The sequence below is a fragment of the Haematobia irritans genome, chromosome 3 (assembly GCF_050003625.1).
Source record: "Haematobia irritans isolate KBUSLIRL chromosome 3, ASM5000362v1, whole genome shotgun sequence".
Taxonomy (NCBI): domain Eukaryota; kingdom Metazoa; phylum Arthropoda; class Insecta; order Diptera; family Muscidae; genus Haematobia; species Haematobia irritans.
In genome coordinates, this window is record NC_134399.1 from 94,674,989 (window position 1) to 94,699,258 (window position 24,270).

At 26.0% G+C, this 24,270-nt stretch overlaps 1 protein-coding gene across 3 annotated transcripts in view; it reads left to right on the forward strand.

Annotated features, from left to right (window-relative positions):
- Positions 1-24,270, forward strand: part of Ptpmeg2 (Protein tyrosine phosphatase Meg2) — a 343,669-nt gene that overhangs the window by 167,821 nt on the left and 151,578 nt on the right. For all 3 annotated transcript variants that reach the window (XM_075302918.1, XM_075302916.1, XM_075302917.1), the window contains exons 2-3: positions 3,172-3,408; positions 3,547-3,777. In XM_075302918.1, coding sequence (XP_075159033.1) covers positions 3,172-3,408; positions 3,547-3,777 — 468 coding nt within the window. The remainder of the gene's footprint in view (positions 1-3,171; positions 3,409-3,546; positions 3,778-24,270) is intronic.

Below are 24,270 nucleotides of genomic sequence, written 5' to 3' on the forward strand. Positions count from 1 at the left end.
ATGTTCTCAAAATTTTATTTCTATAGAAAATTTTGCCAAAATGTTATTTCTATAGAAAATTCTGTCAAAATTATATTTTTATAGAAAATTTTCTCAAAATTTTATTTCTATAGAAAATTTTGTCAAAATGGCATTTCTATAGAAAATTTGTCAAAATTTTATTTCTATAGAAAATGTTGTCAAAATTTTATTTCTATAGAAAATTTTGTCAAAATTTTATTTCTATAGAAAATTTTGTCAAAATTTTATTTCTATAGAAAATTTTGTCAACATTTTATTTCTGTAGAAAATTTTGTCAAAATTGTATTTCTATAGAAAATTTTGTCAAAATTTTATTTCTATAAAATATTTTGTCAAAATTTTATTTCTATAGAAAATGTTGTCACAATTTTATTTCTATTGAGAGTTTTGTCAAAATTTTATTTCTATAGAAAATTTTATCAAATATTTATTTCTATAGAAAATTTTGTCAAAATTTTATTTCAGTAGAAAAATTTGTCAAAATTTTATTTCCATAGAAAATTTTGTCAACATTTTATTTCCATAAAAATTTTGTCAAAATTTTATTTCTATAAAAAATTTTCTCAAAATTTTATTTCTATAGAAAATTTTGTCAATTTTTTTTTTCTATAGAAAATTTTGTCAAAATTTTATTTCTATCGAAAATTTTGTCAAAATTTTATTTCTATAGAAAATTTTGTCAAAATTTTATTTCTATAGAAAATTTTGTCAAATTTTTTATTTCTATAGAAAATTTTGTAAACTTTTTTATTTCTATAGAAAATTTTGTCAAAATTTTGTCATTTTATTTCTATAGAAAATTTTGTCAAAAGTTTATTTCTATAGAAAATTTTATCAAATATTTATTTCTATAGAAAATTTTGTCAAAATTTTACTTCAATAGAAAAGTTTTTCAAAATTTTATTTCCATAGAAAATTTTGTCAAAATTTTATTTCTATTTAAAATGTTGTCAAAATTTTATTTCTATTGAAAATTTTGTCAAAATTTTATTTCTATTGAAAATGTTGTCAAAATTTTATTTCTATTGAAAATTTTGTCAAAATTTTATTTCCATAGAAAACTTTGTAAAAATTTTATTTCTATAGAAAATTTTCTCAAAATTTTATTTCTATAGAAAATTTTCTCAAAATTTTATTTCTATAGAAAATTTTCTCAAAATTTTATTTAGAAAATGTCAAAATTTTATTTCTATAGAAAATTTTGGTAAAATTTTATATCCATAGAAAATTTTGTCAAAATTTTATATCCATAGAAAATTTTGTCAACATTTTATTTCCATAAAAATTTTGTCAAAATTTTATTTCTATAGAAAATTTTGTCAAAATTTTATTTCTATTGAAAATTTTGTCAAAATTTTATTTCTATAGAAAATTTTGTCAAAATTTTATTTCCATAGATAACTTTGTAAAAATTTTATTTCTATAGAAAATTTTTGTCAATTTTATTTCTATAGAAAATTTTTGTCAATTTTATTTCTATAGAAAATTTTTGTCAATTTTATTTCTATAGAAAATTTTCTCAAAATTTTATTTCTATAGAAAATTTTCTCAAAATTGTATTTCTATAAAAAATTTTCTCAAAATTTTATTTCTATAGAAAATTTTGTCATTTTTTTCTATATATTTTATTTTATAGAAAATTTTGTCAACATTTTATTTCTATAGAAAATTTTGTCAAAATAAAATTTTATATCTATAGAAAATTTTGTCAAAATAAACTTTTATTTCTATAGAAAATTTTGTCAAAATAAAATTTTATTTCTATAGATAATTTTGTCAAAATTTTATTTCTATAGAAAATTTTGTCAAAATAAAATTTTATTTCTATAGAATATTTTGTCAAAATTTTATTGCTATAGAAAATGACAAAATTTTATTTCTATAGAAAATTTTGTCAAAATTTTATTTTTATAGAAAATTTTCTCAAAATTATATTTCTATAGATAACTTTGTAAAAATTTTATTTCTATAGAAAATTTTTGTCAATTTTATTTCTATAGGAAATTTTTGTCAATTTTATTTCTATAGAAAATTTTCTCAAAATTTTATTTCTATAGAAAATTTTCTCAAAGTTTTATTTCTATAAAAATTTTTCTATATATTTTTTCTATATATTTTATTTTATAGAAAATTTTGTCAACATTTTATTTCTATAGAAAATTTTGTCAAAATAAAATTGTATATCTATAGAAAATTTTGTCAAAATAAACTTTTATTTCTATAGAAAATTTTGTCAAAATAAAATTTTATTTCTATAGATAATTTTGTCAAAATTTTATTTCTATAGAAAATTTTGTCAAAATTTTATTTCTTTAGAAAATTTTGTCAAAATTTTATTTCTATAGAAAATCTTGTCAAAATTCTATTTCTATAGAAAATTTTGTCAAAATTTTATTGCTATAGAAAATGACAAAATTTTATTTCTATAGAAAATTTTGTCAAAATTTTATTTTTATAAAAAATTTTGTCAAAGTTTTATTTCTATGGAAAATTTTGTCAAAATTTTATTTCTATAGAAAATTTTCTCAAAATTTTATTTCGATAGAAAAATTTCTCAAAATTATATTTCTATAGAAAAATTTGTCAAAATTTTATTTCTATAGAAAATTTGTCAAAAATTGTTTTTAATTTTATTGTAGTATAAGAAAAAGTACTTTTTAGCTCATGAGGGTTATGCAGTACTTTGCCACGTTAAAAAGTACTGAATACGTACTGAATTTCCCTTATCCTCATCGTTTTATGTGTCTCCCGTGGCCATTCACCCAACACGGTCCGCATTGCCTCTATTGGCTTTGCGTTCTATAAATTCACTTCACATCAGAACAAATTTAAATTAATTCAAAAAATTTTATGTTATTTCCGACATTTGTTGCTTTTGAAGAATAAAAATAAAATAAAAATATATATCATATTGCATAAAATTTCATAAAATTTTGAAGACATACATGGAATAAGGGAAATTGCATTGAGTTGTGGAAAACTAAAACAAAAATTAAGAAATTAAACTGAAGCCAAATAACTTTTTTCCCAATAAAAATATGTTCTATTTTTAGCATCAATTTAATTATGGTCTGTTTTCTGAATATTTCTCACTAACTCATCCTGTCTTTCTCTCGCGCTCTCTCTCTCTCTCTCTCTCTTTGTTTACAGGCAGTGAAACAATTTATCGAACTATGCAATAATATTGGCTCAACATGCACACCTAGACGTAATATCTCACAGACAACTGCTGTCAAGTTCCTTTATGCACGCAAATTCGATATCCCTCGGGCTGTGTCACTCTATGAACAACACGAACAGATACGTCTCAAGGAGGGACTTTATAATATTGATCCGGATGTTGAACCATTACGTTCAGAATTACAAACGGGCAAATTCACAATATTGGTATGTAAAGAAAAAAGAAAAACAAAGCCCACCCGTTGTGTGTTTGTGTGGGTATTGTTTTGTTGTAATTTTCTCATTTTGTCATCTATTTATTGATATCCTTTTTCTCTTCTATTTTCTCCCTCGCCGTATATTTAGTCTGCCCGAGATACCAGTGGAGCTGCCATTGCTCTCTTCACCGCCAACAAACACAGCCCTCTATGTGTGACACATACAACTACACTGCAGGGCATTGTCTATCAGCTTGATTGTGCATTACAGAATACAGAAACACAAAAGGCTGGTCTGGTGTTTATCTACGATATGAGCGGTTCAAAGTATTCAAATTTTGACTATGATCTATCACAGAAAATTTTAACATTACTTAAGGTATGTATGGTGTTTTTTTTTTTTAAGTTTTTGATAAACTATGATTGAATCTAAAATAAACAAAATAAAATTTAAAATGACTTCATGCACAGAAAAAATTTTCACGAAAATTTTCCAATTAAAGTCTTAATTGAGTTTAAAAAAAATATTCAATTAAAAATGTAATTGATTCAACAAATTTTTTAATTGAAGCAAAAACCAATCCCAAACATTAATAGTATCAATTAAATTTTTAATTGTATCAAATAATTTTTTAATTGACTTTCAATTAATTTTTTAATTGATACTATCATTTCTGTGATTGAAGACATTTCAATTAAAAAATTAATTGGATCAATTAATTTCGTGATTGAATCAGATTTTTTGTGTATGTAAAATCATATCCATGTGGATTTTGATTCCAGCATCATTTGTATATGGGTTCTAAGCTTCGTTAGTGAAATTAATGGGCTATTTACAGACAGGGTAGAATACATTCTAAGTAAATCCATCTATGACATGGTTCCATATAAACCGAATTGCCGGTTTTGCATATGGATATAATAGCGCACAGTAGATCCAGATCGCTTTTATTTTGAAATAATTCTGTAACTTATGAACGGACATTGAAAGCTATCAACATAATTTTCGGATAAGTCACCGACACGCCGCCAGAGGTGACTGCGATCCCATCATCCCTTATGGTGGGGTTCGAGAGGGCTCTCGCTGTTGACTACAACTTACCTGTTCCTATGCCTCGGTTAGGTTAGGTTAAAGTGGCAGTCCGATTAAGTTTCAGACTCACTTAGACTATTCAGTCCATTGTGATACCACATTAATTAAAAGTACCATTGCACCACGGTGGCTCCCGCCTTGCATACACAAGGTCGTGGGTTCGTTTCCTGCTTCGACCGAACACCAAAAAAAAATCCAGCGGTGGATTATCCCACCTCAGTAATGCTGGTGACATTTCTGAGGGTTTCAAAGCTTCTCTAAGTGGTTTCACTGCAAGGTGGAACGCCTTTCGGACTCGGCTATAAAAAGGAGGTCCCTTGTCATTGAGCTTAACATGGAATCGGGCAGCACTCAGTGATAAGAGAGAAGTTCACCAATGTTGGTATCACAATGGACTGAATAGTCTAAGTGAGCCTGTTACATCGGGCTGCCACCTAACCTAACCTATTACATATGGACACTTCTACTTTTAACCACTGAACCTTATCGATTATTTTCTTCTATTGACCCAACCAGATTGTTTCAAAAACATTAGCAGACTGCTTAAGTTAACGTTTTCCAGGTCCGCCAGTAGTCTAAAGCTATATGCCCCTAAAATTCGCTTACGCCTAACACGCCTAGCAGGACACTCACACAAGAGGTGTTTAATTGATTCCTTTTCTTCCGCATCACGGCAGCTCATGCAGTAGTCATTATACTTCGCGCCAATAGTTTTTTTGCAAAATCGCCTATCAGGCAGTGACCCGTTATAGCAGATATCAGGAGTGATATCTGACGTCTCGAGAACACTAGCATATCTAGTGTCCGGTTGAAGTTTAAATGGGGCCATATTTGTTTGGTGTCGTTACAGCCCTTGCAAATTCTCCCATCGAACATTTGCATCATAACAGTCTTTTTACGCAGTAAGAGCTTGCAGGTAGCCAGAGGCATACCAACAGATTCTAGTTCCCCTATGTAAGGTAGTTCCTAGCCTTGCTAACTCATCCGCTTCGCAGTTCCACGGTATGTTCCTATGGCCAGACAGCCATATTAGGTGAATATTGTGCTGCTCAGTCATCTCGTTGAAAGATTTGTGGCAGTCGATGGCCGTTTTCGAGTTGAGGAACACAGAGTCCAAGGATTTTATTGCAGGTTGACTGTCTGAGTATAAATTAATGCCAACATTTGTTGGAACATTACTTCTCAGCCTATACGCCACCTCTCTTAATGCTAATATTTCAGCCTGAAAAACACTACAGTGATTAGGTAATTTTTCCCTATTCGAAGTTCCAGATCGTTAGAATATACTCCGAAACCCACTTGTCCATCCAATGTGAAGCCATCAGTGTAGCAATCTATAAATCTTTTATTCCCCGGGGTCTGTGTACACCACGCCTCACTGTTGGGAATTAGAGTTTCAAACTTTCTGACGAAAAGTGTTTTTTCCAGAGTGTAATCCACTATGTTTGACACATCTGGCATTATTTTGAGGACCGAACTTTGACCGTACCTTTTTTCCGACCACAGCGATAGCTCGCTCAACCGCACAGCCTTTGTTGCAGCTGACTGTTTGGCCAAAATGTCTAAAGGCAGTAGATGCAGCATGTCATTAAGGGAATCTGTTCCTGTCTTACTGAATGCGCCTGAGATACATAAGCACGCCATACGCTAAACTTTATCTAAACTTGTCGGCTGCTGAAGTGCCGGCCACCGGACTACAACACCATATAGCCCTATAACCACTGCCGTGTATAGCCAATGCACAATTTTCGGGTTAATCCCCACTTTTTCCTATTGCTTTTTTGCACGAGTACAAAGCTATCGTGGCTATCCTCACATTTTCTTCAATATTAAGCTTAAAGTTCAGCTTCCTGTCCAAAATAACGCCAAGGTATTGTGCACACTCATCAAAGGGAATTTAAATACCCCCTACAGATATGGGCTTAACCTGTGCCTAAGTTACATTGCTTCAGGTGCTCTAACCACTTGTGTTCGTCTACTATCTTACTAAACTCTAGATTCAGTTCCCTGATGCTAGGATCAGCAGGTTAGCTAGTCCCGCCGCTTCGGCTGGTCAGTTGGGCCTCACTTCGGCAATTCCATCAACGGGTATGAAGCGAGCGGCTGCTGCGTTGATGATGTCCCGGAACACCTTCTGGGAAATATAGACATGTGAGGGAGACGGCTTTCTTTTGGTTGATAAACGTCCGGCGTTCAGAGGTTATGAAATCGCAGAGTCGGTTAACAGAGAGAATTATGAGAAGGTGGTCTGATATCTAGGAAATGACGGATTGCCAGGTAACGTCATTTATCAGACCAGGCGATATCTGGCGAACGGCTGCAATCCTCGTGAGGACCTCTTCGTTCACCGTGCAAAATGTGGAGTGATATATCTGCTCTTCCAAAGCTATGCCTCTGTGCTCATTACCTAGGATAGAATGCCAAAGTTCATGGTTGGCATTAAAGTCTCCTAGCACCAGTCGTCACTCAATGTTTGGGCTATAACCTGAAGCACATCGTGAGGGTGACTGATCCGAAGAGATGCGGCAGATTTTCAAGCGACAGTTTGTCGAAAATCCCGAGAGTGACAGAGCGAAAAGGAGAGCCACTGTAAATGCGTGCTATATAAAGATTTATATTCCCATATGCATGAATTTGAACCTGAACCGATTTAGACAAAATTGTATACACTTGAACAAAATCTATGTACTTAAAATTTAAATCTAATGTTATGGGACGAAACACAATTTTAGTAAAAAACAAATAAAGAAAGCCTGAAGTTGGACGGCCGACTATAATGTAATCTGCACCACTTAGTATTTAGATCTACATTTCGATAAAATCTCAAATACTTCAAAATTTGATATAGCAATAAAATTTTGAGAAAATTTTCTGTAGAAATAAAATTTTTACACAAATATCTATAGAAATAAAATTTTGACAAAATTTTCCATAGACATAAAATTTTAACAAAATTTTCTATAGAAATAAAATTTTGCAAAATTTTCTATAGAAATAGAATTTTGCAATATTCTATATAGAAATAAAATTGTGTAATATTATATATAGAAATAAAATTTTGCACAATTTTCTATAGAAATAATTTTTTTTTTATAGAAATAAAACTCTGACAAAATTTTCTATAGAAATAAAATTTTGACAAAATTTTCTACAGAAATAATTTTTTTTTAAAATATTATCAATGGCAATCAAATTTCGCAAAATTTTCTATAGAAATAAAATTTTGCAGTATTCTATATAGAAATAAAATTTTGCAAAATTTTCTATAGAAATAAATTTTTTTTATAGAAATAAAACTCTGACATAATTTTCTACAGAAATAATTTTTTGAAAAAATTATCAATAGAAATAAAGAAAATAAAAGTTTGCAAATTTTCTATGGAAATAAAATAGTGACAAAATTTTCGATAGAAATAAAATTTTCACAAAATTTTCTATATAAAAATAAAAGTTTGCAAAATTTTCTATAGAAATAAAAGTTTGCAAATTTTTTGCAAAATAAAGTAGTGACAAAATTTTTATAGAAATACAATTTTTACAAAATTCTCTATAGAAATAAAATTTTCACAAAATTTTCTATAGAAATAAAATTTTGCAATATTCTATATAGAAATAAAATTTTGCACAATTTTCTATAGAAATAATTTTTTTTTTATAGAAATAAAACTCTGACAAAATTTTCTACAAAAATAATTTTGTTGAAAAAATTATCAATAGCAATAAAATTTCGCAACATTTTCTATAGAAATAAAATTTTGCAGTATTCTATATAGAAATAAAATTTTGCAAAATTTTCTATAGAAATAAAATTTTTTTATAGAAATAAAACTCTGACATAATTTTCTATAGAAATAAAATTTTCTACAGAAATAATTTTTTTAATAAATTATCAATAGAAATAAAATTTTGCAATATTCTATAGAAATAAAAGTTTGCAAATTTTCTATGGAAATAAAATAGTGACAAAATTTGTATAGAAATAAAATTTTTACAAAATTTTCTATAGAAATAAAATTTTCACAAAATTTTCTATATAAAAATAAAAGTTTGCAAAATTTTCTATAGAAATAAAAGTTTGCAAATTTTCTATGGAAATAAAATAGTGACAAAATTTTTATAGAAATAAAATTTTTACAAAATTTTCTATAGAAATAAAATTTTCACAAAATTTTCTATAGAAAAAACCTTCTATAGAAATAAAATTTTGACAAAATTGTCCATAGAAATAAAATTTTGAAAAAAACTTTCTATAGTAATAAAATTTTAGCAAAATTTTCTATAGAAATATAGACAAAATTTTCAATAGAAATAAAATTTTGATAAAATTTTCTTTAGAAATAAAATTTTGACAAAATTGTCCATAGAAAAAACTTTCTATAGAAATAAAATTTTAAAAAAAATTTTCTATAGAAAAAAATGTTGACAAAATTTTCTATAGAAATAAAATTTTGATAAAGTTTTCTTTAGAAATAAAATTTTGACAAAATTTTCGATAGAAATAAAATTTTGACAAAATTTTCTATAGAAATAAAATTTTGACAAAATTGTCCATAGAAAAAACTTTCTATAGAAATAAAATTTTAAAAAAAATTTTCTATAGAAAAAAATGTTGACAAAATTTTCTGTAGAAATAAAATTTTGATAAAGTTTTCTTTAGAAATAAAATTTTGACAAAATTTTCGATAGAAATAAAATTTTGACAAAATTTTCTATAGAAATAAATTTTTGAAAAAATGTTCTTTTAATTTTCGACATATGTATATAGGTATATGATTTTAAAATAAAATTAGAAAAATAAAATCGCTTGAAATATTTCAAATAAAATGTTATGGTGGTGGGCATTAAAATGGATCGATTCAGCCCATCCGCTAGTGTAACATTCTAGGAAGCATAAAATGATCTCCGTAATTGGAAGTTGCTTATCATTTACAGTCATACCGTACATTGATCTAGTGAATAACGCAATGGAAACTAATTTGCGTAAAAACTTGTTTAGTTACAAAAGAGTGAAGTGTTTTAAAAAAATTTAGTTTATCCGGAGTCGGAGTCGAGAAAAATTGTTACGACTCCGACTCCAGCAAAATCTTCAGACTCCGACTCCACAGCCCTGGTTAAAGCCACGAATTACGCTTTTCCCACTAAATATATTTATTTTAAGTGGTCTTTATATATTACAATATTATTAATTTTTTTTTATGTTATTTTGTTGCTGTCTAAGAAGCGACTTACGCTTTATTTTAATTCGTTGTCGAAGCCACGAATCACGCTTTTTCCACCAATTTTTTTTAATTGGATTTTATACTAAAATATTATTTAATATTCTTTATTTTGTCACTGTTTAAGCCGTCGGTGCGTAATATTTGGGTTGCATAAGCTTTAATATTAGGTCAATACTTTTTCCCTTCGTTGAGCTCCAATTACCACATAACTTAGGTAAGAAATTTAATTAAACAATTATTCGTTTTCTTAAGAAATCCTATAAAACTTACTAACCAATTAATATTTATATGTACTAAACCTGGAGAGTGAATCAATGCAATCGAGCTGAAACTGATTGAAAGAGATTGAATGATTGTGGAGGAATCTATCAATGTAGAATAAAAACAAAAATGATTACAAAAAAATAAAAAGTCATCTATAAATGCAATAACCTTGTGACTGTATTGAATTCTATATAGCAGACAGTTTGGCTGACAGAACAATTAACCATTGGACTGTCCGTCCGTGTTCATTGCTTTTGAGATTTCTTCCACTCTGAGCCTATCATACAATTGAAGGCGTTTGAATTGATAGTTCAAATTACGTGAGTTGTCTTCTAGACGATACGGTGAATATGCAACAAGTGTCGTTGATTTATTGAGTAACACAAAGAAAATATTTATTGGGCGTCTGTCCATGTACTTATTTTTTTGCCTGTTTGGCATTTAATTGGCTGACTGATTTGAAATCTTTCCATGTAAATAAGAAATTGTATAATTTTTGATTGTCTAATTAGAAACCAAAGTGAGTAGCTATTATTTACTGATTAAATGCAAACCCTAGCTAATGAAGTAAATGATGGTCATCAGTAACTGTAGGCTGAATTTTTCATATTTTTGAATTTTGATATTTTTCCACATTGACTTCATTGAGAGCTTCGGTATCGGTATCTTAACATGAAAGAAAAAATGTGTTTCACTAAGGTCAATTTGTCTATAATAATTCTGAATAAATTTTCAAAATTAATTAAATCGTCCTTAAATTTGTTGGCTTTTGACGTTCAAAAATAAGAGATGAGATGGGATTCTTCCCGAAAAAATAAATCTCGTTGTCTTTCTCTACTAAGATTATATTTTATCTTCAGTGATTTTATTGCCACCATATCAAAAGCTTTTGCAACTGTAATTTATCGCCAAACGCCATCATTATTTAACTGATTATTTATTTGGCAATTCAATAAAACACAATCAACAAACCTGCAGATTATTTAAATAAAGGGTGATTTGTTAAGAGCTTGATAACTTTAAAAAAAAAAAAAAAACGCATAAAATTTGCAAAATCTCATCGGTTCTTTATTTGAAACGTTAGATTGGTCCATGACATTTACTTTTTGAAGATAATTTCATTTAAATGTTGACCGCGGCTGCGTCTTAGGTGGTCCATTCGGAAAGTCCAATTTTGGGCAACTTTTTCGAGCATTTCGGCCGGAATAGCCCGAATTTCTTCGGAAATGTTGTCTTCCAAAGCTGGAATAGTTGCTGGCTTATTTCTGTAAACTTTAGACTTGACGTAGCCCCACAAAAAATAGTCTAAAGGCGTCAAATCGCATGATCTTGGTGGCCAACTTACCGGTCCATTTCTTGAGATGAATTGTTCTCCGAAGTTTTCCCTCAAAATGGCCATAGAATCGCGAGCTGTGTGGCATGTAGCGCCATCTTGTTGAAACCACATGTCAACCAAGTTCAGTTCTTCCATTTTTGGCAACAAAAAGTTTGTTAGCATCGAACGATAGCGATCGCCATTCACCGTAACGTTGCGTCCAACAGCATCTTTGAAAAAATACGGTCCAATGATTCCACCAGCGTACAAACCACACCAAACAGTGCATTTTTCGGGATGCATGGGCAGTTCTTGAACGGCTTCTGGTTGCTCTTCACTCCAAATGCGGCAATTTTGCTTATTTACGTAGCCATTCAACCAGAAATGAGCCTCATCGCTGAACAAAATTTGTCGATAAAAAAGCGGATTTTCTGCCAACTTTTCTAGGGCCCATTCACTGAAAATTCGACGTTGTGGCAGATCGTAAGTCTATTCATGATGAAATGTCAAAGCATACTGAGCATCTTTCTCTTTGACACCATGTCTGAAATCCCACGTGATCTGTCAAATACTAATGCATGAAAATCCTAACCTCAAAAGAATCACCCTTTATCAGTTTTCTGATTGTTTATTCATATTTCTTTATAAATTTAAATAACTGGATATTAGTCACATAATAATTAAATTTTTAAAAATGCATTTATTATTTTTTTATCAATTTGTTTAGTAGTCAAAACCATTATGACATTCCATGTCATTTACAAAATCACACGCAATTCTTGATTAAACAACTGTTTGGAGGGTATAAATAAGCCACTGAATTAATGCAGCTGTCAATTCGGTAAGGCGAAATGTCCCAATTAATTAATTATCGCCTTTATAGTAAAATAAAATTATAAATCAATGAATTACCACTAAGCCAAAATATGAATATGATTTTTTAATGCCGGAGAGAGAAGAAATAAACGATTTCTCTTTCGTTGATTTATTAATAATACATTTTAGATAATTTTTGTCAAGCAATCTATTTCCAGAGATTAACTTTCATTTTATAAAAGGCCATAAGAGGTAAATTAAATCTTATTCTAGTTATACACAAAAATTTCCATAGAATCAAAATCTTCAAAAAAAAAAAAAAAAACGAAAATTTGTAACAATGAAATTTCTGGAAATGTTCTTTAGAAATAAAGTTTTGACAAAGTGTTCTATAGAAATAAAATTTTGACAAAATTTGTATAGAAATAGAAATCAAATTTTGACATTTTCCATAGAAGTGAAATTTTGACAAAATTTTCTATAGTAATAATATTTTGACAAAATTTCCTATGGAAATAACATTTTCAGAAAATTTTCTATAAAAATAAAATTTTGCAAAAATTTTCTGTAGAAATAAAATTTTCATAAAATTTTCTATAAAAATAAAATTTTGACAAAATTTCCTATAGACAAAATTTTTACAAAATGTTCTATAGAAATAAAATTTTGACAACAATTTTCTATAAAAATACAATTTTCAAAAAAATGTCTATAGTAATAAATTTTTTTCCGAAAATTTTCTATAGAAATAAAATTTTGGCAAAATTTTGTATAGAAATAAAATTTTGTCAAAAGTTTTTATATAATGCTCTAGAAATAAGAATTGATGTTGGGTCAGCATGTATGTATTGTTTAAAATGGGCCGATGAGAACAATTTTCTATAGAAATTAAACCTTCCGACAATTTACTACACTCAAAAAAAGTGAACTCTCTATTTCACTAAAGCCATATTAACTTTATATTAGTTCATAGAATCATTATGTTTGGAAAAAGTTTATTTTAGTCAAATAATTTTTTGCGTATGTTAGTTAAATGAACTAAAAAACGGGAAAAAGTTATACACAAATAAAGCATAAAGATTTCCTAATTTCGTATTTCTTACAAAATAGTTCATTATTTCTTTAAATTTGTAAATTTTACCAAAAATGTGTCCATCGTGAACTTCGTATGTCACTAAAGACATTCTTGCAATTTTGAACTCCAAGATTTGTCTTAAAACTACAAAATTTTCTTTAACTACTGAAAAAATTTAGTTATGTCTAATAAATTTTCTTGAATTTGTCGAAAAATATTTACTTATTTTTGCCATATCGGAGTGATGCCAGCGCTTGTAATACCGTTTAGTTAAAATTTTCTAAAAAAGTTCAAAATTTTCTAAAATTAATCGAAAGTTATCTTTCCTGGTGGGTTCACTGTTTTTTCAGTGTATAGAAAGAAAATTTTCCGAAAATTTTTTCTTATAAATTTTCTATAGAAATAGATTTTTCTCTAAAAATTTCTATAGAAATGAAATTTTTCCTAAAATTTTCTATAGAAATAAAATTTTCCCAAAAAAAATCTATAGAAATGAAATTTTCCAAAAATTGTCTATAGAAATAAAGCTTCAAAAATTGTCTATATTTCCAAAAAATTAAATTAAAAATTCCGAAAATTGTCGATAGAAGTAAAATTGTCTATAAAACTAAAATTTTCGCAATATGTTTTTAATAAAATTCCAAAAATTGTCTACCTCTTAAAAATTTTCGAAAATTTTCTAAAGAATTAAATTTTTCCTTCAAAATTTCTATAAAAATAAAGTTTTCCCAATAATTTTCTATAGAAATAACATTTTCCGAAAGTTGTCTTTAGAATATTTTTTATAAAAATAAGGTTCTCCGAACAGTTTTTATAAAAATACAATTTTCTATAGAAACTAAACCTTCCGACAATTTTCTATAGAAATAAAATTTTCCGAAAATTTTCTATAGAAATAACATTTTCCGAAAATTTTCTATAGAAATAGAATTTTACGAAAATTTTCTATAGAAATAACATTTTCCGAAAATTTTCTATAGAAATAAAATTTTCCGAAAATTTTCTATAGAAACATAATGTTCCGAAAATTTTCTATATTGTAGAAATAAAGTTTATTATGTAGAAATAAAGTTTCAAAAATTGTCTATATTTCCCAAAAAATTAAATTAAAAATTCCGAAAATTGTCGATAGAAATAAAATTGTCTATAAAACTAAAATTTTCCGAACATTTTTTTAATAAAATTCCAAAAATTGTCTACCACTCAAAAATTTTCGAAATTTTTCTAGAGATTTAAATTTTTCTTTCAAAATTTCTATAGAAATAAAATTTTCCGAAAAAATTTCTATAGAAATAAAATTTTTCCAAAAATTGTCTATAGAAATAAAATTTTCCCAAAAAATTTCCGAACATTTTTAATAAAAATAAAAATTTCTATAAAAATTAAACTTTCCGAAAATTTTCTAAAGAAATACATTTTTCCGAAATTTTTTTATAAAAATAAAATTTTCCGAAAATTTTCTATAGAAATAAAATTTTCCGAAAAATTTCTATAGAAATAAAATTTTCCGAAAATTTTGTATAGAAATAAAATTTTCCGAAAATTTTCTATAGAAATAAAATTTTCCGAAAATTTTCTATAGAAATAAAATTTTCCGAAAATTTTCTATAAAAATAAATTTTTCCAAAAATTTTCTATAGAAATTAAATTTTCCAAAAATTTTCTATAGAAATAAAATTTTCCGAAAATTTTCTATAGAAATAAAATTTTCCAAAAATTTTCTATAGAAATAAAATTTTCCAAAAATTTTCTATAGAAATAAAATTTTCCGAAAATTTTCTATAGAAATAAAATTTTCCGAAAATTTTCTATACAAATAAAATTTTCCGAAAATTTTCTATAGAAATAAAATTTTCGGAATAAAATTTTCCGAAAATTGTCTATAGAAATAAAATTTTCAAAAATTATTTATATTTCTCTAAAATTGTCTATAGAAATAAAATTTTCCCAAGAAATGCCTATAGAAATTCAAGTTTCCGAAAAGTCTCTATAGAAAGTTTTCAGAAATTGTCTATAAAACTAGACATTTTCTTTAAAATAAAATTCCGATAATTGTATATAAATCAAAAGTTTTCAAAAATTTTCTAAAAAATTACATTTTGCTTTCAAAATTTCTATAGAAATAAAATTTTCCCAACAATTTTCTATAGAAATAAAATTTTCCCAAAAATTTTCTATAGAAATAAAATTTTCCCAAAAATTTTCCGAACATTTTTCATAAAAAAAAAATTTCTGTAAAAATTAAACCTTTCGACAATTTTCTATAGAAAGAAAATTTTGCGAAAATTATTTAGTTAGAAATAAACTTTTCCCTAAAAAAACTTTTCCCTATAGAAATAAACTTTTCCCTAAAATTTTCCGAAAAATTTCTATAGAAATAAAATTTTCCGAAAATTTTTCTGTATAAATAAAATAAAATTTTCCGAAAAGTTTTTATAAAAATAAATAATAAATAAATAAAGAATTATCGATTTTTTATCGTATGCAAGTCAACTTCTAAATGCTCGAGAAATAAGAATTGATGGTCGGCCAGCATGTATGTAGGAACCAAAATTTACTGTTTACAAGCGGCCGATATGAACATTTTGCTATAGAAATTAAACCTTCTGAAGAAATGAAATTTTCCGAAAAATTTCGCAATAATTTTCTATTGGAATAAAATTTTCTAAACATTTTTTTTATTAAAATAACATTTTCCGAACCGGTTTGAAAAAAAAATTCGAATATTGTCTATAGATATAAAATTTTCCGAAAATTGTCTAAGAAGTAAAATTTTGCAAAAATTTTATATAGAATGAAAAATTTCCGAACATTTTCTATAGAAATTAAATTTTCCGAAAATTTTCTATAGAAATAAAATTTTCCGAAAATTTTCTATAGAAATAAAATTTTCCGAAAATTTTCTATAGAAATAAAATTTTCCGAAAACTTTCTATAGAAATAAAATTTTCCGAAAACTTTCTATAGAAATAAAATTTTCCGAAAATTTTCTATAGAAATAAAATTTTCGGAATAAAATTTTACGAAAATTGTCTATAGAAATAATATTTTCAAAAATTATCTATATTTCTCTAAAATTGTCTATAGAAATAAAATTTTCCCAAGAAATGCCTATAGAAATTCAAGTTTCCGAAAATTCTCTATAGAAATAAAGTTTTCAGAAATTGTCTATAAAACTAGACATTTTCTTTAAAATAAAATTCCGATAATTGTATATAAATCAAAAGTTTTCAAAAACTTTCTAAAGAATTACATTTTTCTTTCAAAATTTCTATAGAAATAAAATTTTCCCAACAATTTTCTATAGAAATAAAATTTTCCCAAAAATTTTCCTAACATTTTTCATAAAAATAAAATTTTCTGTAAAAATTAAACCTTTCGACAATTTTCTATAGAAAAAAAATTTTGCGAAAATTATTTATTTAGAAATAAACTTTTCCCTAAAATTTTCTATAGAAATAAAATTTTCCGAAAATTTTTCTGTACAAATAAAATAAAATTTTCCGAAAAGTTTTTATAAAAATAAATAATAAATAAATAAAGAATTATCGATCTTTTATCGTATGGAAGTCAACTTCTAAATGCTCGAGAAATAAGAATTGATGGTCGGTCAGCATGTATGTAGGAACCAAAATTTACTGTTTACAAGCGGCCGATATGAACATTTTGCTATAGAAACTAAACCTTCTGACGCAATTAAATTTTCCGAAAAATTTTTATAGAAAAAAATTTCGCAATAATTTTCTATTGGAATAAAATTTTCGAACGTTTTTTTATTAAAATAATATTTTGCGAACCGGTTTGAAAAAAATCCGAATATTGTCTATAGAGATAAAATTTTCTGAAAATTGTCTAAGAAGTAAAATTTTCCATACATTTTCTATAGAAAGAACATTTTTCGAAAATTGTTTTTATTATTTATAAAAACAAATAAACGAAAATTGTGTATAGAAATAAAATGTTTGAAAAGCTTCTTAGAAATAAAATAAAATTTTCGCAAAAATTTAATTTAATGTAATTAAAGAAAACACAAGGGTTTGGGCAAAGTCAATTTAATTAAATAAAATAAAATTAATGTACGATAGTTCAAATTAAATTATGTGCATAGATATTAAATTACAAAAATTACTTTATTACATTAAATTGGTTAAATTTATTTAAAGTATTTTAAATTAACATAAACTGAATTGCATTTATTGAAAATTAGACGTATTTACCCATCCAATGTGTGCTTACTTGTTTTCATTTATCTTAAACTTATACTTAGTTTTTGACAAAACTACATATTTGTCATATCATCATTATAGATAGGTACCTATGTTTGTACTTATAATCATATGAATATGTAAGCTACGATATTTTTGTTTTTCCTAATGTAATATGTCTGCATGTAATTTGTTACGCTTCGTTGAATTTGTATGTCTTTTGGAAAATTATGTTTTTGAAGCATATATGACATACGAAGAAACCCCAAGACAAATTGCTATTTTTTATTGTTTATCCATAATGAGAAATTTAGATCAGATTTTAATTAGAGCGAGAAAAATAGAAATTATTATTACAACTGGGATGGACCCCTACATAATTGCATTTTAATAATTGAAGTCAACGAACTGTGAGAGGGAAATGTGTGGCAATTTCAATTTTTTTCTTTTTGAAGCGTCTTAAGAGATTTTGGACATACTGATGGAAATAGCAAAGCAAAAACAAAAAATACGGCCGAATTTTATTTCACCTCCGTCGGGGATTGCGTATAAAGTTATACTAAAGACTGTCAGCAATCATCAAAAATCAAACAAAATCTCTTGTGCGTCGAAACGTTCTCAGTACGTATAACTTCAAAATTGTCAAGCTGAACGATAGCGATTTCAGTTGACAGATTGCAACTTTTCTCCAAATTAAAGAAGTAAATTGTAACTTCCAGCAAATGCTGTTTTGTGGCCAACAAACTTGGCATCTTCAGAGCCAAAACTATGGTTTATAGTCCGAGCAAATAAGATGAGTGAAGAATGAAGTTCTGATATGAATATAGGTTCAGTATTGTCTGATGTGGATATTTGAAACAACACCATCTCTTGCAATGCCGCACCCAATATTTTTTTGAGTGTATTCATTTTTTTAAATCGAATGTTTTTCACATAACTATTATTTAAGCATAGAACTAGCAGACCAGCGACTATCTCGTCTCTAGGCCACAGATGTCACCCGAGCAACAAATAATCTACTTTTGTCAAATTTTTATTTCTCTAGAAAATTTTGTTAAAATTTTATTTCTATGGAATTTTTTCAAAAGTATATTTCTATGGAAAATTTTATCAAAATTTTATTTCTATTGAAAATTTTGTCAAATTTTTATATCTATAAAAAATTTTGTAAAATTTTTAAATCTATAGAAAATGTTTTCAAAATTTTATTTCCATAGAAAACTTTGTAAAAATTTTATTTCTATAGAAAATTTTGTCAAAATTTTATATCTATCGAAAATTTTGCCAACATTTTATATCTATTGAAAATTTTGTCAAAATTTTAGTTCTATAAAAAATTTTATGAAAATTTTATTTCTTTAGAAAACTATGTCAAAATTTTTATCTCTTTAGAAAATTTTGACAAAATTTTATTTCTATAGAAATTTTTCTCAAAATTTTATTTCTATAGAAAATTTTCTCAAAATTTTATTTCTATACTAAATTTTGTCAAAATTTCATTTCTATAGAAAATTTTCTCAAATTTTTATTTTTTTAGAAAATTTTGTTAAAATTTTATTTCTATACAAAATTTTATCAAAATTGTATTTCTATTGAAAATTTTACCAATATTGTATTTCTATAGAAAATTTTGTCAAAAATTTTATTTCTATAAAAAATTTTGTCAAATTTTTATTTCTATAGAAAATCTTTTCAAAATTTTATTTCCATAGAAAATTTTGTCAAAATTTTATTTCTATAGAATATTTTGTCAAAATTTTATTTCTATGGAAAATTTTATAAAAAATTTATTTCATTCGTAGAAACAATTTATTTCATTCATTTCACACTTGAACCTTCCGAAAAAAGGTTTATGATAGCCGGCTTAGGGCGAAATAAATTCATACAAACATTTCTCTTTTCCTTTGCCACCATCAAAGCATCGATTTGAGTGCAGTTGTCGGGTTTATTTTGAGCGTGATTCCTCTTACTTCATTCGTGTTTTGTTTTTTATTGTGGGTTTGTACTTCAATCATATTTGTTGTTTTGATCTCAGCTTTAAAACCATTGTGTTATTTTCCTCTGTTGGTTAAGCTACTCTTGTAGTTTAGTCAACACAATGGTTTTAAAGCTGAGATCAAAATAACAACAAAATTTATTTCTATAGAAAATTTTGTCAAAATTTTAATTCTATTGAAAATTTTACCAAAATTGTATTTCTATGGAAAATTTTATCAAAAATTTATTTCTATTGAAAATTTTACCAAAATTGTATTTCTATAGACAATTTTGTCAAAATTTTAATGCTATAGATTTTTTTTTTTTTCAAAATTGTATTCCTATAGAAAATTTTGTCAAAATTTTAATGCTATAGATTTTTTTTTCAAAATTTTATTCCTATAGAAAATTTCGTCAAAATTTAATTTCTATACAAAATTTTGTCAAAATTTTATTTCTATAGAATATTTTGTCAAAATTTTATTTCTATAGAAAATTTTGTCAATATTTTATTTTTATTGAAAATTTTGTCACAATTTTATTTCTATAGAAAATTTTGTCAACATTTTATTTCTAAAGAAAATTTTGTCAACATTTTAGTTCTATAGAAAATTTTGTCAAAATTTTATTCCTTGTTGTTGTTTTTTTATTTCAGCTTAAAACCATACATTGACTAAACTACAAGAGTAGCTTAACCAACAGAGGAAAAGAATGTTTGTCAAATTTATTTGGGCAAAGCCCTATAGACTGCAAGATGGTTGGATGGACGCACGTTTCGGAATTACCACATTCCTCATCAGCATCCTCTACTTGCAGCAAAACTATCAACCAATTATCAGAATAAATTCAGGCAGTTTATTAAACCCAACAAAAACCACACTTGAACCCTTCGAAAAAAGGTTTTACATTGATAGCCGGCTTATGCCGAAATAAACTCGAAACAAACATATCTCTTTTCCTATGCCACTGTCAAATCATCGATTTGAATTCACATGGCTGGGTTTATTTTGAGCGTGCCTCCTCTTCTTTTTCCATTTGTTTTGTTTTGTTATTGTTGGTTTTGTTCTTTAAGCATTGTTGTTGTTTTTTTATTTCAGCTTAAAACCATACATTGACTAAACTACAAGAGTAGCTTAACCAACAGAGGAAAAGAATGTTTGTCAAATTTATTTGGGCAAAGCCCTATAGACTGCAAGATGGTTGGATGGACGCACGTTTCGGAATTACCACATTCCTCATCAGCATCCTCTACTTGCAGCAAAACTATCAACCAATTATCAGAATAAATTCAGGCAGTTTATTAAACCCAACAAAAACCACACTTGAACCCTCCGAAAAATTTATTTCGGCATAAGCCGGCTATCAATGTAAAACCTTTTTTCGGAGGGTTCAAGTGTGGTTTTTGTTGGGTTTAATAAACTGCCTGAATTTATTCTGATAATTGGTTGATAGTTTTGCTGCAAGTAGAGGATGCTGATGAGGAATGTGGTAATTCCGAAACGTGCGTCCATCCAACCATCTTGCAGTCTATAGGGCTTTGCCCAAATAAATTTGACAAACATTCTTTTCCTCTGTTGGTTAAGCTACTCTTGTAGTTTAGTCAATGTATGGTTTTAAGCTGAAATAAAAAAACAACAACAATGCTTAAAGAACAAAACCAACAATAACAAAACAAAACAAAATTTTATTCCTATAGAAAATTTTGTCAAAATTTTATTTCTATAGAAAATTTTGTCAACATTTTATTTCTAAAGAAAATTTTGTCAAAATTTTATTTCTACAGAAAATTTTGTCAAATTTTTATTTCTATAGAAAATTTTGCCAAATTTTTATTCCTATAGAAAATTTTGTTAAAATTTTATTTCTATTGAAAATTTTGTCAAAATTTTATTTCTATAAAAAATTTTGTCAACATTTTATCTCTGTCGAAAATTTGTCAAAATTTTATCTATAGAAAATTTTTCAAAATTTTATCTATAGAAAATTTTTCAAAATTTTATTTCTGTAGAAAATTTTGTCAAAATTTTATTTCTATCGAATATTTTTTCAAAATTTTATTTCTACAGAAGATTTTGTCAAAATTTTATTTCTATAGAAAATTTTGTCAAAATTTTAATTCTATTGAAAATTTTAACAAAATTGTATTTCTATGGAAAATTTTATCAAAATTTTATTTCTATTGAAAATTTTACCAAAATTGTATTTCTATAAACAATTTTGTCAAAATTTTAATGCTATAGATTTTTTTTCAAAATTTTATTCCTATAGAAAATTTTGTCAAAATTTAATTTCTATAGAAAATTTTGTCAAAATTTTATTTCTATAGAATATTTTGTCAAAATTTTATTTCTATAGAAAATTTTGTCAATATTTTATTTCTATTGAAAATTTTGTCAAAATTTTATTTCTATAGAAAACTTTGTCAAAATTTTATTTCTATAGAAAATTTTGTCAAAATTTTATTTCTATAGAAAATTTTCTCAAAATTTTATTTCTATAGAAAATTTTGTCAAAATTTTATCTCCATAGAAAATGTTGTCAAAATTTTATTTCTATAGAAAACTTTGGCAAAATTTTATTTCTATAGAAAATTTTGTCAAATTTTTTATTTCTATAGAAAATTTTGTCAACATTTTATTTCTAAAGAAAATTTTGTCAAAATTTTATTTCTATAAAAAATTTTGTCAAAATTTTATTTCTATAGAAAATTTTGTCAAAATTTTATCTCCATAGAAAATGTTGTCAAAATTTTATTTCTATAGAAAACTTTGGCAAAATTTTATTTCTATAGAAAATTTTGTCAAAATTTTATTTCTATAGAAAATTTTGTCAAATTTTTATTTCTATAGAAAATTTTGTCAAAATTTTATTTCTATAGAAAATTTTGTCAAAATTTTATTTCTATTGAAAATTTTATCAAAATTATATTTCTATGGAAAGTTTTATCAAAATTATATTTCTATGGAAAGTTTTACCAAAATTGTATTTCTATTGAAAATTTTGTCAAAATTTTATTTCTATAGAAAATTTTGTCAAAATTTTATTTCTATAGAAAATTTTGTAAATATTTTATTTCTATAGAAAATTTTGTAAATATTTTATTTCTATAGAAAATTTTGTAAAAATGTTAGTTCTATAGAAAGATTTAGTTCTATAGAAAATTTTGTCAAAATTTTATTTCTATAGAAAATTTTTTCAAAATTTTATTTCCATAGAAAACTTTGTAAAAATTTTATTTCTATAGAAAATTTTGTCAAAATTTTATTTCTTTAGAAAATTTTGCCAAATTTTTATTTCTTTAGAAAATTTTCTCAAAATTTTATTTATATAGAAAATTTTCTCAAAATTTTGTTTCTATAGAAAATTTTCTCAAAATTTTATTTCTATAGAAAATTTTGTCAAAATTCTATTTCTGTAGAAAAATTTGTGAATACGTTTTATAGAAAATTTTGTCAAAATTTTATTTCTACAATTTTTTCAAAATTGTATTTCTGTAGAAAATTATGTCAAAATTTTATTTCTAAAATTTTTTTAAAATTGTATTTCTATAGAACATTTTGTCAAAATTTTATATCTATCGAAAATTTTATCAAAATTTTATTTCTATAGAAAATTTTGCCAACATTTTATTTCTATAGAACATTTTGTCAAAATTTAATTTCTTTAGAAAATGTTGTCAAATTTTTATTTCTATAGAAAATTTTGTCAAAATATTATTTCTTTAGAAAATTTTGTCAACATTTGTATTTCTATAGAAAATCTTGTGAAAATTTTATTTCTAGAGGAAATTTGTGAAGTACCTCTTAGTTGGGGAGGAATATTTTGCAAAATCTATCAAAACATCAAGAATTCTACCAATCTACCAAACAGTAAAAAGTCTACCATTTTTGGTAGAATTTTACCAACTGTGACAACTCTAGGCTCCAATTTAAATATTGTTTGCGTTAAATTTCTAAAATAAATACCATGTGCCCAAACACCTGGTAGAAGGTTATGTTGTAGGCATATGTTTGTTTTTATGACACTAATAATCACTAGATAAACCTCGACCTCGACTTAACTTTCTAGAGATGAGGTGTAGGCTCTTGAAATGCGTAGGAAGATACAGTTTTTTTTTACGTTTCATGTTTTCATTGAAAAAATCGCGCACACTACGCTGCCATACAACAATAGCAAATGTATTGCCCAGCAGCGTAAAATATTACTTAGAAGGCCTGATTGGAGTGCTGATGGGGGGCCTGATCCCTACTTCAGGGTCAGTCGTTCTAGCTATGATCGCAGGGTGATCAAAGCCAAAGGATTAAAACCGCTGGACCGGTTTATTTTCCTACACCGATTGTTCGTTTTCGTGAAAATACCAGTTTCGATGGACCGGTAAAATCGATGTATTAAATATCCCAACAACCGGATTTTGGTTTTTAGGATTTTGGTTTAGGCATATACATCTGTTTTTTTTTTTTTTTTTTTTTTATAAACGGGCAATGAAAATACTTCCAAACAATTGCAACGTACAATTAAATTTAAAAAAAATCCATTGATTTTTTGGGACAAAATATGATTTTCCTTATAAACTTACGTGCTTTTATGTAAATCGATTAAACCGGTTATTTTTTTCAAAAAGCACCGTCCAACGGTTTTGGAAGAAAGTTTCAAAACCGAGAAACTCCCCAGTTTTGTTTATCACTCTACATGTCCGTGTATGCGTCTGTTTGGAAGTGCGAAAGCGAGACATTATAAGGGGTAAAAGTAACCGAATACGCCGCTGGGTGACTATTAATGAGGTTTCAGGTTATTCATTCATAAAATGGAAGTTATTTTTATCATAAGCATAATCATCATCATCGTCACTTGTTATGCTATTTCATAAATTAATTCATTCATAACAGCCCAAGAAAAAAATAATTAAGC